Below are 26821 nucleotides of genomic sequence, written 5' to 3'. Positions count from 1 at the left end.
ACAATCACTTTAGATTTTGATAAAGAGTCTTGAAATCAACAGTGTAAAATGGTGATCCTTACACGCAATATTGAATGTGATTCTCGGAGGTAAAAACAACAACAACAACAACAACAATCTTATGAGAAATACCTTTAAAATATCAAAAATACCTTTAGAACTAAACAGAAATTAAGGCAACTATATTTATATATTATTATTATTATTATATAGGAATAAGTGGTTTGGACAATTAATGAATGGAAGGATGTATATATTATATATTATATTAATTTATTTGCTGAATTCTATTTAAAAAATATGAAATTAACATTAAATATATAGACAGTACTGACACTGTTAACATTTAATAAATTATTTTCAAATTGTAATTTCTCTATATTACAATAAGTAAACGAGTAAGTATATATATATATATATATATATATATATATATATATATATATATATATATATATATATATTCCTAAATGTATATTAACATATAGAGAGAACAGACATTTTAATTTGAATTTAATGTTTTTCTACCTTATACCAAGTTAAAGAGTAATTAATTAAAATAGATAAAATATTTGTGTTATTGTTTTTTATTATGTTCATTTATATTATATAAATATTTGTTTATCTTTTAAGAATAAAAATGTAATTTATGTATGTACAATGTTGTACAGGGCTCGATCAATCGGTCAAATCGGTCATTCACTTGTCAGAGTAAAAAATGTACTTGTCCGTAAAAAAAAAAAAAAAAAAGATTTTTGGTGGTGTAATAAAATGTATTCTGAAGCAATATTCTCATCAGTGTTCTTTCAGCTTTTGCAGCTTTATCTATTTATAAAGGCTTTTAAAAAAAACAACCTTATCAAATATATCCGTCATCTTTCATGTCAAATTCTCACATTTGAACACTAAATTCAATTATAATAAAAAATAATACACTATAGGGCTGTTACCAATCAAATTAAATAATTTAAACTGCAATAAATAATGTTATGAGTTTAATGTTTCATCGAGTAACAAAACAGCGCTGTTGCTTTGAGAATGCGCAATAGTTCTGCTGGTTTCGTATTTTCGTTGGTGAAACAGAAGAAAAAAAAAAGTTAATATTGTGTCTAAAATATAAGTGATAATATTAACTACTATATACATGATATAAAATCAATGTAACATTTGCAGTCGTTATAATATTCAGCAAAATAGCTCCCTTGGTCGAGTTATGTTGCATAACTATATCATGTGATACATTTTTTTTTTTTTTAAATAACTTTTTGAATCTTTACCACAGTTTGTTTCTTCTGTGAGTTTTTTATACTGTTATTTCTGATTTCTCAGTTGCCGTTTTACACGGAATGTAATAAAATTAGAATCATTCTCGCGTTTCGAGGCTTCGAAGTTTTATTTTGTCTGAAGTTTTAATCAGACTGCTTGTGCGGTCGGAGATTATCTTCCACTTGTCCCAAGCGTTAATGTCAAGCCCTGCTGTATACACTGTATATATACAGTACACAATTGTTTTTATTATATATTTAAATAACTTTCATGTTGTACACTGCACTATTACTATCAACAGCGGACCGTAAACTAGTCTTTTGTTGAATCTTTGTGGAGACTCACGGCCGGTATTTCCTCATCCTGGTACGGGTCGTCCCTCGGGCCCCAGTGCCGGTCCAGCTCCCAGTCTGAACCCTGAACTAACCATCCCGCCAAAGCCTCCTCCAGCTCCATTAGTGTCTCCCAGTCCTCCTGAGAGTCCAGTGATGAATCCATGTTTCGGTTTCCCTCTCGTACGTACCACAGCCAACGGATCGATCAGTTCATCAATGACAAGATCCTGATAATATTTTGGATTCGGATGGGTCTGTAAATAAGTATCCCAGACTCAGTCGCTCCTCCAAGGTTTGTCTACGCTATCGCAGATGTTCATCAGGGTGTGCAACGTCCTCTATCAGGGTGTGTGTGTGAGTGTCTGGCTCTTCTGACTAACGCCACATGATTCAATTGTGGCTCGCAAAAACACTCACACGCAAGTGGCCTTTAGTAACCTTGGCAGACAGATGCTTTATTATGCTGCTGTTTGTTCCAGTTTGCTGCTGGGAAAGCGTCTGTAAACATGTCCGTCTTGATTCTTCATCCTTTTTCGAGCTGTAAACGCTGTGACTAAAGGGCTGATAAAGGAGGAACATCAAGTTACTTCCGCAAGCGATCATTAATCGTTACATCAGTATGCAAATGCTACTAATATCTCCATTGCAAATTGGTTGTTGGCTTTCAGAGAATGTTCTTCTTGGAGTTCAGTCCATTAGTCCTCAGAGTTTGCGCTTGTTTTTTGTTATTCACCAGTTGTTGCTAGACTTCAAATGGTCTTCTACAGGTTTAAAAAAAGACCACGGCGACAAATAAAGACCATCTGGAAACTCTCTGTGCCAATTCCTTGGGTTATCATGTCCTTTTTTTGATCATTTACGTGTTCTAATGTACAATTCACTCTCAACCCCAACCTCTACTCACTTGTGCTTTCTCATTTGTGCTGTCAGAAACCTAAAGATAACCAAGAACAAAGACTGACACATGATCTGCAGCAGTCATGGAATTCTGCGTGTGTGAGCGACAACTTTAATCTCCGTCCCAAAAGTATTCTCTCTTCAGCGTTTATACATTAATAACCATAAAGGCGAATGGATAGTTTCTGCCAATGGAGAAGCAGATGTCCAATAACACTCCGGTGGAGATCCAGAGCAGCAGAAGCCTCAGAAGATACTTTGGAGCACAACAGCTCTATCTGATTTATGTAGAGCTGGATGTGTGTGAGTGTGTTTACTCCTGGCGATGAGCATGTAAAGTTGGTTATATATTAACTGAAAGAGTAAATAATGAGAGCCGCCGGTGGCTGGTACCAGGACTGGGTGTGACAACTCCAATAATGTCATCAGGGGATCAGTTTGTTTTCTTACGTGTCCGTGGCACGTGAGACCATGTCTAGTGTGCAAACTTTCGGGGTGCGATCGGTTATGGTTAGTCTTTCGCAACTCAAATGGTCTTTTATGTGCAAATGTCAACTTTAAAGGGGATAGCTCACCCAAAAATGAAAATTATGTCATAATTTACTCACCCACATGTTTCACCAGGCTTACTTTCTTCTGTGGAATACACTTTAAAGAGTGTTGGTGACCAAAACATTTTGGTGACCATTGATTTTCATTGTTTTTTGGTGAACTATCCCTTTAAATGCCTTTAAAACATACTAAAGTAGTAATGTTATATACAGTATGTGTGATCTATATCTATAATAAAGCCATATATAATACCAGTACAGATGTTTTGTTTTGATGTTACCGTTTTCTATGGTTACCGCCTCATGTAAACACAACTTCAGTTCACACGCATTTATTTGAGTTTCCGGGGAAAGTACCGTATGTACTCTGAGAAACTTTGAAATATTGAACTTTTGAAATGTTCCTTAGAACGTAGAATTATGGGCCAGATTTACTAACAGCTTAGGCCAGCGCAAACCCTCTTTTGGCGTTAAAAAACTACTGTCAGCATTTACTAAAGACACGCAGTGAAGAATTAGCGCTGAAAAGGCGTGGACAGGGTTATTTTTGCGGCTGACCTTATTATTAGCATTTGTAGGATTTCCATTTCAGGCGCAAAAGTTATAGGAGGAGAGTATTTAAATTAATCATGCAAGGTGATTTATTATGTTTGCGCTAGTCAGGTATTTGCGCCATTATTTAACGCCCCCCAAAAAGCATGTCTTAAACCAGATGGTAATTTGCGCTGCTCTTGGTAGATTGCATTGGTCATTATGGAAATGATTCGGCTGCGTCTGTATTATTTAATTTGCATGTTGTCAGTAGATCACCCACAGAACTTTCCACTCCCATCGGCACTTTTATGGGATTGAGCTCTCTTTGCCCTTTCCTAATTTGCTAATTTAGTAAATCTGGCCCTAAAACTCTTTATCATGTGTACTATTTGTCTCATGTACGATTTATTGTTTTAGCATAGATATGAGATTCCCCAACCAAGAGTTCAAACCTTAAAGTTTGATTGATCAGACAAAAATGAACATAAAAAAAAAAAAGTTGGTGACCAAACAGTGTTGGTGACCATCGACTTCCATTGAATACAGGAAAAAAACAAAAAAAAAAACACTTAAGACAATTCTCAAAATATCTTCTTTAATGTTCCACAGAAGAAAGAATGTAATACAGATTTGGAACAACATGGAAATGTGTAAATAATAGATGTTTTTCGGGTGAACTATCCCTTTAAGGATAGAACTCCACTGAAGGAAGTCAATTCAAGGTTGGTGAAAGTCTTATACGTTAAAACAATACATTGCATGTTTTCAACCTATATTCAAACTGTCCAAACATGTTACATACAAACTATACTGAAGGAATCGAGTTGATCTCTGCAGGGAAATCTCTTTGAATCATTAAGATGCAGCGCAGAAATGTGTGATGATCACAGCCATCCAATGAAAAGGCCTTTGTGTGACACGTCTGCTCTGGGATAATGTTACACAACCTCTTTTCGATTCACACTCCCTGTTTATGACTTTCCCAATTCTGCCTTGAAAGTAGCGAGAACAAATGTGTCATGAAACTGCCGCCTTAAAATAAACTACATACAACCTTTGCTTCTGTACAGTGTCAGATGACATTGAGCTGTCTCTTATAAACCAAACATAATCTGCAATACAACAATGCAGTGGTCAACATTCACTTTGGTGGTCAGTAGGGCTCAGAACTCACATGGAAACGGTTGAGATGTAATCACAGAGCTCTCAGGGCCATGGGAGATCATCACTGCCCATATGAACACACAGACGCACATAATACACTCCACAGACAATGCATCAAAAATGTACAACGCTCTTTAAATAAGACGTCAATGCCACTGCATGAGATCCTGCTGCTGAACTGCCCAGTGTGCATTTAGTACGCATCAAACAGCTCACACCCATGCATGTGCAGTGTTATCAACCAATCACATCACGCCGCTGAGAACCAGAGCCAATCAGAGAGATGCACAGTCTATTTATCGCTAACGCTGCCACCATGCAGGTTCTTGTGAAAAAGAAGTGCGCTTAATTGTATTGAATCTGCACTTGTAGTGTACTTTAAATCTTAAAAACATATTTTTAAAAGACTGTGCTTGCAGATATTATAATATTAATAAAATAAAAGGCCATTTAAATACACTTAAAGAGAGTACACTTGCATGATTGCTTCTTAACACACTTAAGTGCACTTTTTAAAAGTGTGCTTTGTATTAATGCCAAATTAAATGTGGTACTTTAAAGTACATTTTAAATCACTATGGTTTAATAATCTTTTGTCGTGCTTTAATGAAGTACACTTCTTTTGATGTGTTACATGTTAAGTACTTAATTATAATTTTAACTGTATAAAACTTTTTTAAAGTATGCTAAAGTGTACTTCTTTTTCACAAGAGGGTATTAATGCCGTGCGTTGTGTGTTTTAGCCTTTGGTTTAATAAAGTTCATAAAGGAAGATGCTATGATTAGGTCATTAGAGGAGCACACGCATGCCAAAGCCACTGTTAGAGAAGCCTTACAGACTCAGTTCAGTCCTCATACTGACGCTCGGTTTGACAGGAAACAGGAAGTGGAGTGTAAAATCATGCTTACTCTGAGAATGTGCTGTCTCTCATGCTGAAGAGAAAAAGTCAACGAAAGAGAGAGAGAAGAGAGGAGCAGACGAAAAGAACCACAGACAGAAAAAGAAAGCAAAGATAAAGGATTGAAGAAAAAAGGAAGATATTGTGGAATGAAAAGTGATTGAAAGATTATGATACAACTCGGCTCTCTTGTGGCTAATGGTCTAAAAAATATATTGATATATTGAGATATTTGTATTATGCAGAGCCCGGGATAATTTTTTTTAATATATACTGGCCACGAATTAAGGATTTGTCCTCTCGTTTTAGTAAATCATGGCTATGATTTCCTTATTCATTCCCTCGTTTTCAGTAAATCAAGCACACAATATAATAATTTGTTCCCTCGATTTAGTAAATCGTGGCCATGTTGTATTAATTTGTTCCCTCATTGTGCTTTAGCTAAAACAAGGGAATGAATTAAAACAACATGGCCATGATTTAGTTAACCAAGAATTTTTTTTATTATATCGTGCACACAATTTAAAAGGGAACGAATTAGTAAAACGTGATGACGTATTAATAAGTTGTGAGAACGATATGCATGTTTTTCCCGCATGTCATGTGTGGGGCTCCGTACTATAATGATAATTAATGATATAACATAAAAAGTATTCAAAGTTATTGTAATTGCTATAATAAGTACATAGTTTGTAGTACATGCAGAACAGGACTGTAAAATAAAGTGCAGTAACACTTTATTTTACAGTGTCCTTGTTACATATGTTACATGTACTTACCATAGTAATAACAGTAATTATGCATAATTACATGCAACTAACCCTCAACCTAATCCTACCCTAACCCTATAGTAAGTACATGTATTTAATTAATTATTTAAATATTTAATTACACTGTAACAATGACTTAAAATAAAGTGTAACCTGAAGTGCTATAATTTAGGCAAAAGTACCTCATAGTACCATGTCAATACTAAGGTGTGTTGCTATGAATTTCTGACACACTATGTGATACACAACAATGTTGACCCAAAACTTGAAGAGGCGGATGGTTGTAATCAGTCATGTTGACACATAGATGTAAAATATGAGGAAATTGATAACAAGATCGTGAGTCCGATAATATTTGCAGCTGAACCGCTGAATGACAGAGGGAAGAGCAACACATCTGTAAATCATTACTAAAACAACACCATCATTCTCGTTTGATCACGTCAATCTTCACATCTGACACACGCAAATCAATCTGAAAGTAATTCTCAAAAAAAAACAAAAAAAAAAACATTATAAAACAATAATGAAATAATAAATAAAGTAATTAAATTATCCTGTTCCCTTGCCCAAACAATGTCATGTTACTGTAACACAAAGAACGCACTGTATAGTAACATTTATGGCTGTTTATATTTCAAAGTAGGTGGACACACAATCAATAGTACAAGTATTACACACACACACACACACACACGCACAAACACACACACACAATTAATAGGAAGTGTGACTTACGTTGTACCAGCTCTGGCTTTTCTGAAAGAGAAGGAGAAGAATATTATTATTATATTACAGAGAGCAAAAGAGTAGCTATGCAGAGCTTTATTTGCAAACGCCCCCTCACACAGAGTGTGTGTGTTCACAGACTGAGGGTTGGCCGAGGGCCTGTCATGTGACAGCTGCTAAAGTCTGTTAGTCTGACATTTCCCTTCACTGCATAATTACACGTATTCATCATTTGGCCTTTCCACAAATAGAGAGATACAAAGATAGATGGCTAAATGAGCAGTTTCAAAGGTGAAATGTCATGGGAATAAGACAAATTCACACCCGCGTGAACCAAAATAGAAACTTAAAGAGACTTTTCAGGGGGTGTTTGTGTACAGGCGTGACATCACTACCGCTCTATTTATAACTCAACACAGTCCAGCTCAGTCTAGATGATCCTGAGTGTTGTTTCACTCAGGCCAAGACATCTATTTATAAACATATAAAGACTATTAAAATAAACTTCTAGTAAACAGACATATTTAAAATTTGCTTTCTCCAGAAAATTGGACCAAAAATATTGATGACATCAGCTCTTGCTTAGAAGGAAATCGAATAGCGACTTTATATTTCGCAATTGCAGATTTACATCTCATACTTTTGACTTCATATTTTGTAATGTGACTTTAAATTGCAATGACATTATGATATTTCTCGATTGTCTCATTCTGACTTTTTTGTAATTCTGACTTTATATCTTGCAAACTGGCTTCATTAGTCGTGATTATGACTTTTAGGGCCCTATCTTGCACCCAGCGTAATTGACTTTGTACAGCGACGCATGTATCATTCCCATTTTGCACCCGACGCACAGCGGACTTTTCCCTCCACAGACACACGTCGGTAAATTAGGGAATGAACTTGCACTCCCGGGGGCGGTTCAGCAAAAAGAGGAGGCATGTTCCGGCGCAAACGTTCCCTGGTGCTATTTTGCAGTTTCAGAAAACAATTCCGCCACAGACCAGGAAAACCTAGACTAAAGTCAGTGGCGCGTTATTCAGATGCTATTTTAAGGGCGCATGATTGGCCATAATGTAGCGTGTGCACAACGCGCATACACTTTGCTTCTCTCATCTACACACAGACGCAGCAGTTGGCATTTTTGCAAACCATACATAATTACAAGGAAAAATATTATCTCACTTTTCTGTCTTTTACGGCCCTGACGAGAACGTCGGTCTCCTCGGCTGTGAATCGCTCCTGGCGTGCGCCTGGCAAACCCACCTGGCAAATTTATGGCCCAAACCACACCTATGAGTAATGTAGCTACTTCAGACCAACCCATTTTAGATTTGCGTACGCAAGAGTCATTTATCCCACCGGTAGAATAGCAACGGCGCCCGAGATCCGCCCACAAAGTTACTTGCGTTTCGCGTTTGATACTTACATTTCAGATCGTTAAAATAGGGCCCTATTGCTCACAATGTGACTATTTCTCATAATTATGACGTTACATCTCACAATTATGACATTGTCTCAAAATGTGACTATTTCTTGTAATTATGCATTTGTGTCTCGCAATGAGACTATTTATCATAATTTGATGTTATATCTCATAATGTGACTATTTCTCATAATTATGACATTATGTTGCAATGTGACAATTTTTTGTAATTATGACTATATCTGGCAAAGTAAATGTATTAGTTGTAGTTATTACTTTGTATCTATTCACTACATTATTTACTTTTTGTAATTATGACATTATATATAACAATGTCCCTTTATTTCTCATAACTGGCTATATCTTACAAAAGTGACCATTTCTCATAATGATTACATTATATCTCAAAATGTGACTTTATTTCTCATAATTATGATATTATATCTTACATTATATTACAGAAATTGTCATGCAATTTCACAATTTCTTTTAATTATGACTTTATATCTTGCAAAGTGACTCGCCAGACTGTGACATTAAATAAAAGGTCAAACCGTTTGATACGGTTTGACCTTTTATTTGATACATCCGACCCCAACTTGTTTCAAAAGGATAAACACAGGACATAAATTTGCACTCGTCGAAAACATTTCATGGGGTCTTTAAGGGCATGATTACCAGCCTAGCCAACAACTCATGGAAAAAATAAATGTTCTTGCCAACAGAAACGGTAGTGTGGGATACATGTCTTTCCAAAAACAGTCTGAATTTTGGAGATAAACTAGCTTTACAGATCTTCTGAAGCTGAAGGGAAGCTGAAGATAAATTCTCACGCTTTATTAGTTTGAAAAGCTACGACACATAATGGGCTCACTTGTTTTATAGTCTTGGTTAAAGTGAGCAGACAAAACAACAAAAAGTGTGTGTCAGCCGATAAGCCATTCAATTAGCCTACTGCTCCAAAAAGAAGGACACCTGTGTGTGTGAGTGTTACTGTGAAAGATTAGCCTGACCTGCAGCACACAGCTCAAGCTGTGTCTCGTCCATGACCCTATAAACCTATAGATAAACTCACACAGACCTGCTAACACACATACTGGTCTATTCCGTCAAGGCTCAGGGATTGGGCGGTTTAATGTGTGCTAATCTGATCTAAACTCAAGAGAGGTGTGAGACGGGTCTTTCGTGTGTACATATGGACAGAGAGAGAGAGAGAGAGAGAGAGAGAGAGAGAGAGGGCTTGGAAGAATAGTTCAGGAGTGCTAACACGGATGAACTAACACTTAAGGTAGTGTTAGTTCAGGGGTCAATCGAAGAACAACATGAAATGCTTACTTTAATCAGGTTTAATCTGTCATACTGTAAAACAATGAAAACAGAATGAAAAAGAAAAACAGAGAAACTGGAAGCTCATTTTATGCATTCGGCACATGCCGTTATCCAGAGTGTGTTCCCTAGGAATCGACCCCATGACCTTGGCGTTGCTCGTGTCAGTCGGCTGCCTATCTAACAGCATTTTAAAGCATCATAAGAACACTACTACAAAATAAAATAAGACTCCAAAATAGAGGACGGAGTAGAGAGAAATGTCTATTAAAATAATACCAAACAAATCTATAAAAGTACCCTTACTAAATCCAACCTACATGCAATTTGAATTGTTTCTTGTCTTATTAAGACTTGTCTTATTGTCTTATAGCATCATACTAACTGTTGGAATCACATGTGCTTCACAAAGAAAGAAAGAAAGAAAGAAAGAAAGAAAGAAAGAAAGAAAGAAAGAAAGAAAGAAAGAAAGAAAGAAAGAAAGAAAGAAAGAAAGAAAGAAAGAAAGAAAGAAAGAAAGATTGATTTATGGTCTGTTTTACATGTGATTGATTAATAATTAAAAGATTTACACTCTTTTACTAAATTATCGATCAGAAAACAGTCGGGAATTCCCTCAATCTACTACATAAATCATTACCTGTCTGAAAACACAGACAAATACAGTAGAGCTGATTATTCAATGTTTTCATCACACAGCATTCTGAAGTCATATAGATTAAAACTGCTGAAAGTTTTGCATATCAAAGGTTTACCCACAATTTAAATGAATGCATAATCTCTTTAATATAGGCATTCATAAAGACGGTCCTCTCATGGTGGAGGCCATGATGAGATCACACAGTGTTTTCCTCAATCTTCCCAACATGGCAACCATGCACACATGCTTTCTCTGGGATGCAAAAAATGCACTGATGATCTGAAAACACAGGCAAACATGTACGTCGGAGTCTAGCGATCTCCAGTGCGATATTTTGCTCAGATTAGTGTAATACAGCCAGTCTGTGTTTCTTCACGAGACGGCTTGTGCTGTTACGAATAAATCTACAGTCAAATATTCTCAGTGACGAACTGTACTAAATCAGCCTGGTCTCATTGTTAATACATGGGTATTAATACGTAACATTTACAGGTACAAAGCGTTCAAAGCATACATTTTTTATGCTGAAACGTACAATTTGGACATATTAACAACAATCAAACATAAATATTATGAAGTATAACGCTAAAAAAAACTAAAAATCATTAAGATATTTGTATAATTGCCCTCTTACCATTTTATAGATACATTTTTAGATCCCTTAAACCTACCCCTAACAACAAAACAATTTTATAGATGATATAAAAAGAATACATAAAACATAATAAGAAGAAATAAAGAAATGTGTAGGAAAATTAAGATTTTAGTAACACTATATGTATATACAGTGGGGAGAACAAGTATTTGATACACTGCCGATTTTGCAGGTTTTCCCACTTACAAAGCATGTAGAAGTCTGTAATTTGTATCATAGGTACTCTTCAACTGTGAGTAACAGAATCTAAAACAAAAATCCAGAAAATCACATTGTATGATTTTTAAGTAATTAATTTGCATTTTATTGCATGACATAAGTATTTGATACATCAGAAAAGCAGAACTTAATATTTGGTTCAGAAACTTTTGTTTGCAATTACAGAGATCATACGTTTCCTGTAGTTCTTGACCAGGTTTGCACACACTGCAGCAGGGATTCTGGCCCACTCCTCCATACAGACCTTCTCCAGATCCTTCAGGTTTCGGGGCTGTCGCTGGGCAATACGGACTTTCAGCTCCCTCCAGAGATTTTCTATTGGGTTCAGGTCTGGAGACTGGCTAGGCCACTTCAGGACCTTGAGATGCTTCTTACGGAGCCACTCCTTAGTTGCCCTGGCTGTGTGTTTCGGGTCGTTGTCATGCTGGAAGACCCAGCCACGACCCATCTTCAATGCTCTTACTGAGGGAAGGAGGTTGTTGGCCAAGATCTCGCGATACATGGCCCCATCCATCCTCCCCTCAATACGGTGCAGTCGTCCTGTCCCCTTTGCAGAAAAGCATCCCCAAACAATGATGTTTCCACCTCCATGCTTCACGGTTGGGATGGTGTTCTTGGGGTTGTACTCATCCATCTTCTTTCTCCAAACACGGTGAGTGGAGTTTAGACCAAAAAGCTCTATTTTTGTCTCATCAGACCACATGACCTTCTCCCATTCCTCCTCTGGATCATCTAGATGGTCATTGACAAACTTCAGACGGGCCTGGACATGCGCTGGCTTGAGCAGGGGGACCTTGCGTGCGCTGCAGGATTTTAATCCATGATGGCGTAGTGTGTTACTAATGGTTTTCTTTGAGACTGTGGTCCCAGCTCTCTTCAGGTCATTGACCAGGTCCTGCCGTGTAGTTCTGGGCTGATCCCTCACCTTCCTCATGATCATTGATGCCCCACGAGGTGAGATCTTGCATGGTGCCCCAGACCGAGGGAGATTGACCGTCATCTTGAACTTCTTCCATTTTCTAATAATTGCGCCAACAGTTGTTGCCTTCTCACCAAGCTGCTTGCCTATTGTCCTGTAGCCCATCCCAGCCTTGTGCAGGTCTACAATTTTATCCCTGATGTCCTTACACAGCTCTCTGGTCTTGGCCACTGTGGAGAGGTTGGAGTCTGTTTGATTGAGTGTGTGGACAGGTGTCTTTTATACAGGTAACGAGTTCAAACAGGTGCAGTTAATACAGGTACTGAGTGGAGAACAGGAGGGCTTCTTAAAGAAAAACTAACAGGTCTGTGAGAGCCGGAATTCTTACTGGTTGGTAGGTGATCAAATACTTATGTCATGCAATAAAATGCAAATTAATTATTTAAAAATCATACAATGTGATTTTCAGGATTTTTGAAGTATACCTATGATAAAAATTACAGACCTCTACATGCTTTGTAACCTGCAAAATCGGCAGTGTATCAAATACTTGTTCTCCCCACTGTATAACAAGTATAGTCAGATTTGGTTTCGATTTTACAGGCTGTGTCTAAAATTTTCCCCTATACTCTTAAATAGGGCAGTATTTGAGGGGACAGCCATTTGTTGTGCTGTCCGAACGTTACCGAATGCACTCATTCGATGATTGCACAACCGATGTAAGCTCAGCGGCTAGAGAATACCTATAATGCACTGTGAGGGTCATGCCGAATGAATTCCTGCGTCTCGCCAGAAGATGGCGCCGAAACGTAATCTGTATTTAAGCTCTTAGTTTCTTCATTGGGTCTCGTGAGATCTGTGCTCTCCTGAGTGCTATTAGTTTAAGTTTTAATAAAAGTTTTCTGTTTTATTCTCCTTCGTCGTGCGATCACTGTAGCCACCCGTGACACACTATAGCATTATTTTAAGATGCTAAGAACCATTTCTTTAAAGTCATGTAGAGTTATAAAGAAAAACATAACAGGCAGACAAATGTAATCACAATTTATTTATTGCAAACATTTCAAAAGCGGTACCAAAAGTATTTCAGATGACGATGTGTTGGCGGGATATACTCATTTTGTGTGAGGAACAGAGCAGAATTTTAGATGTTAATTGCTGAGAATTAGGGCGTTTTCACAACCTAAAAGTCCGCACCAAGGTCCGAACCAAAGTTCATGTTTTGATTCATTGTATACATTTGGTTGGTTTTGGTTTGGTTTCTCATTGCAATTATGCGAGCGCACTAACAAACTTTACATGACATACTTGCGTCCTGTCGTCATCACCTCTGTGGGCTGCATCTTGACACTGATTGGTTTGTAACGGACGTGCGTCTGACGTCAGCGTGTTGTCAATGCGCCGGGTAACTTTGACAAGAATGAATGAACAGACGCATATCGTTGCCACTATACTTTTATTAATATGGCATTACTCCCTGCAGCAACAACTATACTCAAGGCTAGTTCAAAATCGCCAAATGAACGTCCTCGTTGTGCGAACATTTTACCGTCGCCGGCAGGACGCAGGACAAATATGTTTGTGTGTGTGTGTGTGTGTGAATCAGCTGGAAGAAACATTGTGGACAGGACTGATAGATCTACACATAAATATTCTTCTTCAGTTGTTTAGGCTACGCGGGAACCACCGGAACCACCGGAACCTGAACCTGGGTCTGTTCACGATCACATGGATTCTAAAGTTATGGATTACAGCGCACAAATAAAATTTACTACTTTTGTGAATTTATGTTGCATTTTTGGCATATTTTATGGTTCTGATGTCAGTCACAGGCAATAATGAGAAAATGCCATCTGTGTTCCACAGCAAACTAAATAATGGTTAAACGATTACAGAAATGTTATTCATTTAAAGGAACCATATGTAAGATTGTGGCCAAAACTGGTACTGCAATCACTTTCAAATGACTGTAGAGCGGTGTATCCCCTCCCCCTCCCCCCTGACTCGAGGTGGCCAGATAGGCTGCAGGATCCAGCAGGAGCGTCGGCTGCTACAAGGAGCTTCCAATGGCAAGTGACGAGTCCTACACAGTAAGGTTTTTTTTCGGACTTTGTCACGACATATTTCGGATTCATAACGAGGTCTTTTAGGTTTCGTAACGTTAGACATTTTTTATCCGACACGTTTGTAGCTGCAGCTGTGGTAACTAGAGCAGAGCTGGCAACCCGGATGCCGAAACACTACTGACTTTGTGATTGGTAGATAGGTGGAGGGTGGAGCATCAGACCAAAACACAACATGACAACATCAACATCAGTTGAGGGCTGCAACTTCACTTTTAAATGACAATATCCTGGCCGGACTACTGTTGTCAGTGATATAAGTATTTGAAATGAACATGATTTCTTAATGTCTAGTGACATATCAGGGCCATTTTATGATTCATTGAAATACATTTCTTACATACGGTTCCTTTAAAGGTTTTTAAGTGTAGTCTTGTTTAACATTTTGTAATCCTTGTTTAACATTTTGTAATCCTTGTTGTGTCATTGATATGACAATTGAATATAATAAAATCAATATATTAATCACCGTCAACAGGGATTCATACAAATTTGTACATCTGTAAAGTTGTTCATACATATATAAATTACGTTTTAGTGCTGTTGATATGCCAATATTGTGCGTTTCATTGTCTATAGAAACGTAAGTAAATGTACCTACGAATACTAATGAGATCACGTTGAATAAATCCATACATGTGCGATTATTTGTGACCCTGGACCACAAAACCAATCACATGGGTCAATTTTTTGAAATTGAGATTTATACATCAACTGAAAGCTTGAATAAATAAGCTTTCCATTGATGCATAGTTTGTTAGGATAGGACAATATTTGTCCAAGATACAACTATTTTAAAATCTAGAAACTGAAACAAAAAAAAATCAAAACATTGAGAAAATCACCTTTAAAGTTCTACATTTATGTTCGCGATTGTGCTGCATTCACTCACAAAAACAAATGTTTTATATATTTACAGGAACATATATTTATATGGAACATGATCTTTACTTAATAGCCTAATGATTTTTGGCATAAAAGAAAAATCGATAATTTTGACCCATACAATGTATTGTTGGCTATTGCCACAAATATACCAGTGCGACTTGTGACTGGTTTTGTGATCCAGGATCACATTTGTTTGAGATTGTGGTTGTGGAATGAATACACTTATGCAACCTCTATGTTATGATAAAAAGTATTTTTTGTTGTTTTATTAGAAAAATGTTCACATAATCTGGAATTATTGGAATTAATGTTAGGAATTTCACAGTTTCAGTGTTTTTTGTGTGAGAACACTCTTAAGGGTTTACCAGTTTTCAAAATGTACATAATGTATTAATGTACATGATAAATAAACTAGATGAGGTGAAATAAACCATGCGTATGATTTGACGTTCTCTTGATTTGTGCTTATGTTAAATTGCATTAATTCTGATGAAATGTAAAAGGAAATGGTAACACCAAATTTTAAGGTGACATAGTTACACATCTTACTTACTAAAGCAATAACGGTAAATGTTGCACAATTACAAGTAACTAACCCTAAACCAAACCCTATACAAGTACATGTACTTAATTAAAATTACACTGTAACAACGTCACCTTAAAATAAAGTGAAACCACATAAATTTATCAAATGAGAACAATTAAACAATAACAATATTTTAACCATTATTGTGCAGGCCTGAGTCAAATACTTTATCTCTTTAACCGATTATCGAACTATAATGCAGAAGAAAAGAATCACAGGTGACACATACGGCTGCCGACAGGAAAGCGGATGGTATTTGTTTAAACAAACACTTGGACACACACTTGCATTCACACAAACAAGCAGAGTCAGACAAGACAAATCAATAACAGAGAAACAGATCACTGGAGGAGGTATGCAGACACAGCGGGTGTAAACAAGGGCGAGAGACTGAGTGAATACAGAACAGAAGAGAGAAATGCTTACTTTGGAAAGTCGCTTGTGAGACTAGCATGCATCGAGGAGAAAAACAGAAATCAGAAAACGGAACACAAATCAGAACAACCACAAACAGCGAGAAGAACATGATAGTCAAGTTTAGATCAAAGACATTTTATATGACATCAGCAAAAGTATTGAACTCTAGAAAAAAAAACCAACAAAAAAAAATGGCAGTGAGTGACAAAATCAAAGAAATCAGGAAGAACAAGCGACTGTAACAGCTGAAATGAGACAGAATGATGATGCGAGTTACTCTGCATTTTACAAATCATTTCACATAATCATCTCTCCATTCATGCATCCATTCATTCCCACATGTGAATGTGTTTTTTGAGATGTTTTGCATAGGAACATAGACATAGAAAGAGCTGCATCAACAAATCATCTGTTGTTTCGCCCAGTCTATTAGCGGTTCTGAAAAATATATTAACAAATATCTCCGGGTCATTCTCAGAAAAAGATGTCAATTGACAGTGTTGTGTGTGTCTCCATCAAGGAGGTTTATAATGTAAATCTATCCATAAGCTTTCAGAACAGAAAACAGGACAGTTTGAGAAAGATGCTTTGTGGAAACATATGGTGTAGTTATACATATCTACCAGCAGGGGCCTAACTAAAGAATGCTTGTTTAACTTAGTCACATTATTTGATAGATTTTACAATATTTAATTTACATGCCAAATATTTTTTTTTTGTTTAGTATTTTCTATATAACAATAATGTAATATATATATATATATATATATATAGATAGTATTTGTATACAGCAAGGATGCATTCATTTAATCAAAAGTGACAGTAAAGACATTTATAAAGTTACAAAAAAATTGTATTACAAATAAATGCTGTTCTTTTTATTAATCAATGAGTCCTGAATTATTATTCTTTTTTTTATCATGGTTTGCAAAACCATGAAGCAGCACAACTGATTTCAACATAAAAAGAGAGGTTTCTTGAGCAGTAAATTATCATATTATGATGATTTCTGAAGGATCATGTGACACTGAAGACTGGAGTAATGATGCTGAAAATTCAGCTTTGATCACAGGAATAATTACAATTACATTTGAAAATATATTACATAGAAAACAGCTATTTTAAAAAGTAATAATATTTCACAATATTACTGTTTTTAATGACATGCAGTCTTGGTGGGCAGAAAAAAAGTGTTTTTCAAAAGAAATGACAAAACATAATATTGTCCTACCATTTTCTATAATAAATGGCACAGTTTCCTGAGAATGAGCCTTCGGATTGTGATTTGAGGTTCTGTATTTGTGTGCGTGGGTGATACTCGGTTTGGTCTTGATTGAACATGTTTTCATTGGTACTTCACCCTTTCCTGACTTCACATGTTCACAGAACACAGGAGGAGTGCTTTCCTGTCTGAGATAGACTCGTTTAAACTAAAGTCACCTTTGAACAAAACAATTGCAATGTGAAAATAAATATGTAAAAGAATTTACAGCAATTCAGTATTCCTGCATAGCACACTTTGTTGTAAAATGATGAAAAAAGTATGGGTTGGGTAATAGAAGACTGTAAGGCCGTGTGTCCACCAAAGCCATGTGTCCACTAGTCTCTGCTGTAAAGGCCTAGCTATGGGCGCTTGAGAGCGTTTTGCCAGCGTTGCGTTTTTTTCAGTTGAGACGCTTTGCTTGTTATGATACGGAATATCCGCGAAAGTGTTACTAGTATCTCATTTGACACATATTTTTTGTTTCTGTGTTGATTCTATATTAAAATGTTGCTACAATGTAACGTATTTTCTCTGGCTCTTGTTTTAAATTATTTTGTTCTGTTATTATGCTAGTTGTTGTCGTCTGTTGACGTTGTACAAGCAGAATGTGGCGGTTGGTCAGTGTGGTATTAGTCCCGCCCCTCTTCCACTGTGATTGGACGGTTGGGTTGACAGTGATGAGCGCTGCGTTTTACCCAAAGTTGAACATTCTTCAACTCTCGGCGACCTGTAAAAAACGCTGAACGCTCAGCGCTTTAGCGTGAAAAAGACGCTCAGCGCCTCGTTACGCTCATGGCGTTTTAAAAACGCGGCGCTCCCATTGAAAACAATTGAAAAAACACGCCAGCCGCGTGAAAAAACGCTTTGGTGGACACAAGGCCTAAAAGCAGCGGTGCTTTAACAATGGCCAAAAGATGCTTAGTAATAGAAAATCTGCCAAATCAGAGTCTATGCGTCTTGACACATGCTATGATTGGACAGCAAGAGGTGATGTAGCGGGTGGGACCCCGGATCTCAGACAAGGCCGTTCAACATCTTCATAAGTGCCTCAGATTCACCATACAGGTTTCCACTGGAGGTGATGTTGCAGAGTGAGAAGGTCTTACCTTGGAGTTCTTGGTCCCGCTGCGTGTGGACTGTCCCGAGAAGGTGCGCGTGACCAGTTGCTCAGGGGTGGACGGGGACCTGGAGGTGTCGGACTGCTCAGAGCCTTTCTCCACCATGTTATCCGTCTCGACGTTCTGCAGAGTGGGAGAGCGGCAGCGCTTCCGCAGAACCGGAGAGCAAGCAGGGGAACTCCGGTTAGAGTTACTGGCAGTGCTGGAGACACACAGAACACCACAATGGACACTTTTCACAGACTGTCATGACACATTTACACAGTTATTAACAATGTAAATCTAAAAAAAACATTTATAATACTGTACTTTGTGTGGAATTTCCTAGGCATTAAATTACAGAAAACTACTTCAAGTCGGCATGAAATGGAAGTTGCGATAGACTTTTCTTCCCTGTTGTGAAGAGTGAAATGGCTTCTCGAACAAGAAAAAAAGCAGGGCGGGACTACATTTCCTTGGGGATTGATTGGATGGTTGTGGATTGCCAGAGAAGAGATGTGTCAGGGTTCTGTCACTTCGGTGTGGTTTACTCTTGTTTGGTGACAGAGCCCTGACACTCAGACTGTCTCGTCATTATGAGCGTGTGTGTTTACGAGTTCGCTCGGGCCGTACACTCTCCTGTTTACTGTTTTTGTTTTTGTATGTGTGTGTGTGTGTATGTGTGGAGAATGGTGTCCAGATCCCGTCACTTCGGTCTAGTTTGGTTTCGGTTCTGTGTCGGGACTCAGGCATTCATGCTCTGTGTTTGAGCGAATGAGCATCGTTCAGGGGCCTCATTTATAACCGTTGCGTACGCACAAAACAGGCCCTGAAAGAGCCGTACGCCACTTCCGACGCGTAAGTTGTGATTTATAAAAACAAACTTGACGGGAAAATTTGCGCACCTGCACGCAAACTCTGACCCATGCGTACGAACCCTTTGGAGTTTTGGAGATGGAGCAGTTTGCCGACACCGATGGTGAGCTGGAGTTAAGTGTCTTTTTGGTCACTTTTAGACAGAAAATCTAAAGAAAATTAAACATATACAGAAAGATAATACAAATATAATTTCACACACCAAGCCTGTCACTTGAAGCAAATATCCATCCCTTCTTAAATGTCCGCGCCAGCGAGCGCGTCGGGCCGTTTAGTGAAACTGACGCAAATAACAGTTTAAATAAATAAAATAATGATTTAAACTATGTTTTACTTCTGATATAAACATTTAGATTAAATATGCCATTCAAATTAATGGAGTTGAACACTTAAACATGAAATCATTACAGAGAAGTTACAACATTTTTTATATTCAAATTCAAGCAATAGAAATATTTGTTGTGGATGCGATGCTTCTGAACACTTTTCCTGTGGCGTGCTGTACGTGTTGTAATGTTTTAACCACAAAGATAATTGCTTATCATGATAATACCAGATTGTCTGAGAAAATAGTTTCGTGCAAATAATGCCCAAGGCCTATCTGTTTCCATTAAAAATATAAATCAATTAAAAATACAATTCGGCCAGAGGAAAAGATTGAGAGAAACTTTCTCTGAAATGTATTTTACACTATTTGATTTATGTTATCACGTGGATGAATAATCATATGCAAATGATATGCAGATGAGGATCTGCATAGTAAAACTAGGCGTTGTAAGCTCCATATATGGTTATTTCGGGGTGGAGAAGCATGTGCGCACAATCTTCCGCTGACTGGGATTTATAAAGTGAATTCTGCGCAGGTTCTGGCGTACGAACGGTTTTATAAGTCTGAATATTTTTTTGCGTACGCCATTTTTGGCTTTCGGGCGCACGTACACTTTTAGTAAGGTTCCTACGCACAGTTTTATAAATGAGACCCCTGGTCTCGTTGTGTGAGCGTGTGTTTTCAAGTTCACTCGGGCCGGCTTCTGTCCGCGTGGGTTGTTGTGTTCTGTGTAACACGCGTGTGTTTTTCTTCGGTCACGTGCGCGCACGTGTTTCTATGTGCTCTCCTGTCTATAATCTTAACCCCGCTCTTCTTGTTACCTGATTATAGCTTCATTTGTCCTACTTGTCCTCCCTCGTTCCCTGCTTAGTTTGCTCTCTCTTTTCATTCTCTCAGTGTTTGCAGTCCTGGGCCGGATGGTTGTCATATGTGCGTATCATGTTTACCTGCTCCCTGTTGTTTCCTGCCTTGTCCTGCCTAGTCCAGCCAGTCATGCTTTCCCCCATGCGGTAGTTTTTGTTTGATTTGTTTTATTTTTTTTGATTAATAAAAAGCCCATATCTGCATTCTTGAGTCCTCGCCTCATCCCTTCACCCATCCCTGACAAGATGTCGCTGCAAGAGGGAGGAGAAGTTATTTTGATTAAAGATTACGAGGCACATAAATAAAAAATAAATAATGATGTGCACGGATAAATCATTTATAATAAATGCAATATTCCATAAAAAATAAGAAGTGTTCATTTTATGAACATACGGCTGGGGAATGACGGCATATTTAATATATATATATTTTTTCTATTTTGGAAAGTCATGGAAACACTATCATAGATTTTTTCTTTTGTTATTCGAACAAATGGAAGCACAACAATTATATCTGTTGTAGTTATATCCGTTCACCATTATAGAAGTTTACCCAACTATGATGAATCAACTATGAGAACACTGGAAATGAGAAAAGGAGCAAATATCAAGAACTTAAAACTTAGAAAGATTATGTTGTCACTTGATTTCTTGGAAAGACAACCTCCAAACGCCATCAAAATTACCAATGAAAACCACATAAACATTTTAGGCTTATCCTAGCATGTCACATGCCAAACATGCACTCTTTGGCTTGCTTGTGAAAAAGAAGCAGGATTATTGTAATTATTATGAGGTAATTTCTCTCCAAATAAAGATTATGTCCAGTGCACGGTTACAGTACAACATGACATTGACACCTTTACTGATCAGCAGGTTCAGTGTGGTTAGGGTTAGGGGTAGGGGTAGGGGTAGGGGTAGGGGTAGGGGAGGGCTTTAGGCATAGGAACAAGTCCCAATACGGCAACATCCATTTATAAATAAATGGACAAAAAAAATGAATAAATAAATATAACCATATCCACTGAATATGTGATTGCTGCATACTGTTTCATAATTTACTACAATATACTAATGTGCATATAGTACACCACTATTGCAGGAAGTATAAATCGCATAAGCACTATTTACACTTTTTGCAAAGAAAATACTGCTTATTTTAGTAGCATTGATATACTGTTATGGTTTTGTTCATATTTTGAATTAGATTTAATTTTTCTTTTTTCATTTTAGTTTGTTACTTTTTTTTTGTTACTATTTATTTTTAAATAAAAGTTGGGAACATTTAAATGTTTTAATGTTTTTAAAAGAAGTGTCTTCTGCTCACCAATGCTGCATTTATTTAACAAAAAATACAGTAAAAACAGTAATATTTTGAAATATTACTACAATTAAAAATTTTCTATTTTAATAAATGTAAAAATGTAATTTATTCCTGTGACATAAAGCTGAACTTTTAGCATCATTACGCCAGACTTCAGTTCAGGTTTAATTTATTTACATTTTTTAGTTTTCTTGAGTTTATCTATTTTGTACTTCAATTTAAATTAAATTAAATGTTGCCTTGTCAACCAGCTGAAATGAAATAAGTTTAAGTTTTATATATTTTAGTTTATTTCAGTTAATATTTATTTTATTTAAAGTAATGGAAATGTTTTTATGGTTTTAGCTTTAGTTAACAATAATAACCCTAATTCAAATACAAATGTATAGATAAAAATACAATAATTACATATCTTAAGTAAAACAGAGTTATTTTTATCAAAATAAAATAAATTAATAATATTAAATAAATAAATAATAAAATATTATACTATTAATACATGTATTATCATATACAGTATATTAACATTATTTTAATACAGTATATTATGTTATATAATAATATTATAAAATATTATACATTGTATTTGACCTAAACAACTCAAATGACAGACAAAAATGAGCTACTTTAAACACCACTAAACTTAAAATCCCCACACAAATGCCACTGACCAACACAAGTCCACCTATAAACACCACAGATGTAAAAAAGTCACTATAGATGCACACACTTATCAAATGAACACAAACACAACTCCACATGCACACACACACTAGTTCAAACCCTTATGTAAATATATCACAAAACTTGCTGGCTTGTCTCTGTGGATGCTCGACTCTCTCCAGCTTCGAACGGGAGCAACCTGGTCACATTATAGGGTGTTATGCAACATCTGACGTCACTACTAGCCAATCACAACTGTAAAACGAGGTCACTACGCTATTCTACAGTTTCAGCGAGGCCTTGAGAGAGTGTGCGGAGTGTGTGTGTGTGTGTGTGTGTGTGTGTGTGGACTGATCACAGTGATCAGCAGAGATATCCGTCAGGTGCTCTCCTAAAGACGCATGCTAATCCTAGCTTCAGTCTAGCAATCTAGTGTAACACAGCTAATCACTGCTTTCAATGATTTCTCATGCCAGGAACCACATAGAGAGGAATAATTCATCTCCACACTTTTTAAAATTAATATATGAGCACAAAGGTTTTTTTTTTTTTTTTACTTTCCTTGTCAAATTATTACATTTGCAAGTTAGGGTTAGGGTTAGGGTTAGAAGGGTTAGTTCACCCAAAAATGAAAATGATGTCATTATTTACTCACCCTCATGTCGTTCCAAACCCTCAAGATATTTTATTCATTTTTAGAAGACAAATGAAGATCTTTTAAGGCGAGACACTACAGGTGAATAGGGCAACATTTTTAAATAATAGATATCACCATGCAACTTTCTCAGTTGATTACTTACACAAGTATATAAAAAAAACATATTACAAGTTTTTGAAATTTGTATGTTTAATTATGCAAATTAGGCATTATCTCATTAAATATGCACGATTTTGCATACATTTTCGGTAGATAGATCTGAACATATGATAAAGCCAGGAGCAAAATAATTTTTTCATTTTGTTTACACACAAGAGGAATATCAGGATATATGCTTTCATTACCTAGTAAATAAAAATATACTGTCCATAGCCTTAAACAAATCGATTTTCGCCATCTTTTTTTGATTAAAATGTCACATAAATCAGGCCATGAATGATTTATTAACAAATCCCTCTGAAAATATCTTCAGGATACTGCTAAGTGTATAACTGGAGAGTGTGGTGTACACATGTGCTACACAGGCTGAGATGTTTCTACTGGAGAATGACAAAAAACTCATTTCGAGAAAACGGCATTTAAAGATTTAAATAGCTCTAAATGAGATTTCGTCATTAGCTTTAAATCCCCCACGATTGGTTACTGATAGAAAGGAAATGCCCATATTTGGGTTACATAGCGTTGTGCAGGACACTCGGAGCTTTACAACGAAACCGGTCATGACAAGACTTCAGTAAACAGACGGGAACTCGGCATGTCACGTTGGGATGCTAACTTCTCGGAAAATTCGGGAGAAAATTACTGCTGCTAGTAAACAAAATGTAATAAAATAAACTTCTTAATGTATATTTTCAACATCTTCTTTATAGCAGCTTGACAGAACACATATTGAAGGAGTAAACTAGCCCACAATCTCAAAACTGACCACTGCATGAAAAATCCTGCCGTGTCTCGCCTTAATACAATCTGGGAGCTTTTTGTCCCTCCATTAACTTCCACTTTGACACTTCAAAAAGTTCATAAAGAGATCATAAAACGAATCCATATGGATTGAGCGATTTAGTCCAAATTTTCTGACGAGACTCGATCGCTTTATGATGAACAGATTTAATTTAGGCTTTTTTATTCACATTGATCAGTGAACATAAACAGAAGCTCAACCGTACTTGCTTTACACGTGAGAACAAACTTCTTGTGGAAACTCAAATGTGCTGCGTAACACGAGAATGAACCTCACTGGTATATAGTATAACAATATCTCAACTAACATGACACTGACAGCTAGTTACATCTTTAACCAACACCTTAACTCTATAAGAAAACTTTCTGCATTTTTACAATTAAAAAATAATAATAATACTGGTTCAAACTTCACACCTCCTCCTTTTCTTTCTTGCATCTATTCACCAATCAGATCATTTCACAGTGGTTCGTTCTATCCCACATTAAAAGCTAAATGTGTGAAGGAGGATGAATTTGTGTTTGTGTGAGACGCAGTCAAGCGGAGAGGGCAGACCCTCCTAAATAATGGGAATGACGCGCACACACACACACACACTCACTTCACAGCACCAGCTCTTTTCCTTCACTGTAGCCTGCCACAAGTGAATATGTTTCCATGGAAACAGTCAGCGCAGGACTGGCCAAGTTTGGAAGTGGTTGCACTCCACAGGGAAGGAGAGAGGGATGAGGAGAAAGAGAGAGATGGCGGAATGTTAGATAACAAACGCAGGCGTGCAGCGTGGAAATGTGCTTTGATGATGTTATCAAAGATGTCAGGTCCGTGTCCGCTGGAAACATCCAAAAACAATCAGATTCTCAGGTGCACAATATGTGGTTTACGTGTTTGTGCGAGCATGACATGACAGTTCTGCTGTGTTAATGTTGCTATGGCAACAGGGGCGTTTTGCAATATTCAGAGTACGGTGCTAAATTTTACAGCTCACATTATCTTCTTTCCTCATGCAACTTAACACACTCTCCAACAAAAACATTTCAATTAATTAGTTTATTCATTCATTTACAAATGTTTAGAACGTTAACATCATGGTAATGGTAATATCCTATTAAATGGTAAGTATCTTTTTACTTTGAAGCTGTAGTAGGACAGTTTTGTACAACTAAATCAGGCTACTTTTAACCAATTAAATTGCCATGCTTTTTCCAGTCTTTCTTGATTACTGGATAAGACTAGCCTGGGTTTTTGTTCACGCTGCTAGGCAGCCTGGACACCATGGACCAGATTTTCCCCTCAAAAAGGGAACCAATCACAGAACGGGGAGGGAGCAGCAAGACGATGACGACGTCTATGCGACACACCGAAGCAGTTTGTTTATATCTATGGATCCAACATGGCATCAGACGCGAAGTGACCTTTCGATGCAGCCTTAGATAGTGTTCTAAGTAGTTTAGAACGCAAGTTTATTTCGTCATCTTCCTCATCGAATTTCTGTCGCTCTACATACGTCATCTGGTATAATTGAAACGATTGGCTATGAGCTACGTACAGGCGCATTTGATAGACATTCGTAGCGCCCAATAAACGGCTCTAGGCATTCGTAAACCACGCCTCAAATACAAGAAAATGAACGTGGTTCCCAGACCACGTCTCAATGAGAAAGAGGTCTGACGTTAGCCAGGCTAGGATAAGACTGTACTTACAAAAATGTTTTTTTGCACTTTATAGTTATAAAGGCGAGAGCCAGCCAGGAGAATTTGGAGTGTCATACAACAATAGTGATCTCTCAGTGTGAAAAAGCAGTTTAGAACAGTTAAGAACAATGGACATTGTGAGACGAGAGAAAGTGTGTGTTCGTGATGCCGTTCTAGCAAGCGGTTTAACACTATCCGAATCCGATCAAGATCTTGAGTCATGGCTGATGCGATATGGTAGGAAATTGAACTAACAGCTCTCACACTTTTCACTGTTACTGGGAGGAATTTCATTCACGAGGAGAAACGGACAAAATCATTGTCATTACCCATTTCAGCCATAACTTCCGAGACTGCATTCAACTCATGTCGAAATTGAAAGGTTAAATTCCTGAAAAAAAGAATTTAAATGTGAATTTATTCATTATTTGGTTTATTTTGTGTTGCTTGATCAAAGGTAATTGTTTTTTTTGTCCATTCTTTTATTTTGTTTTGAAAAATTAGAAGATAAGAGAAGAATTTCAAAGGGAATCAGATTAGGAGTTTAGCTTGAATTGATTATATTCTAAATTTTATTTTGTTTCTTTTATTTTCCAAAAGAACCACTGAAATATGTGAAACCTAAGAAGTTTTAAACAAAAGTGTTTAAAGAAATTAATTGGTTTGAGACGCACACTTAATTGTATTTTATTTACTTTTCTATTTCCTGTATTTTATTTTATCTATCTGTTTTTCTTTAACATCTTGAAATT

General features: G+C 36.9%; 1 protein-coding gene and 1 long non-coding RNA gene across 22 annotated transcripts in view; one reads left to right on the top strand and one right to left on the bottom strand.

Annotated features, from left to right (window-relative positions):
- gramd1bb (GRAM domain containing 1Bb) overlaps positions 1 to 26821 on the bottom strand; it is a 164899-nt gene that overhangs the window by 16271 nt on the left and 121807 nt on the right. For 11 of the 21 annotated variants that reach the window (XM_082182178.1, XM_082182174.1, XM_082182176.1 and 8 more), the window contains 4 exons: positions 18715 to 18928; positions 16354 to 16374; positions 7155 to 7175; positions 5657 to 5680 (listed from right to left, as the gene is read on the bottom strand). In XM_082182178.1, coding sequence (XP_082038304.1) covers positions 5657 to 5680; positions 7155 to 7175; positions 16354 to 16374; positions 18715 to 18928 — 280 coding nt within the window. Of the gene's footprint in view, positions 1 to 1611; positions 5631 to 5656; positions 5681 to 7154; positions 7176 to 16353; positions 16375 to 18714; positions 18929 to 20856; positions 21025 to 26821 lie in introns of those variants that run through there. The other 10 variants (XM_082182168.1, XM_082182170.1, XM_082182169.1 and 7 more) reach the window with 5 other exon arrangements.
- The window catches only part of LOC309507863, a 469488-nt gene that overhangs the window by 426060 nt on the left and 16607 nt on the right, over positions 1 to 26821 (top strand). The window lies entirely within an intron of this gene.

The sequence above is a fragment of the Leuciscus leuciscus genome, assembly GCF_965113295.1.
Source record: "Leuciscus leuciscus genome assembly, chromosome: 10".
Taxonomy (NCBI): domain Eukaryota; kingdom Metazoa; phylum Chordata; class Actinopteri; order Cypriniformes; family Leuciscidae; genus Leuciscus; species Leuciscus leuciscus.
Note: the sequence above shows the minus strand (reverse complement) of the source record. Positions and strands in the feature narration are given on the sequence as shown.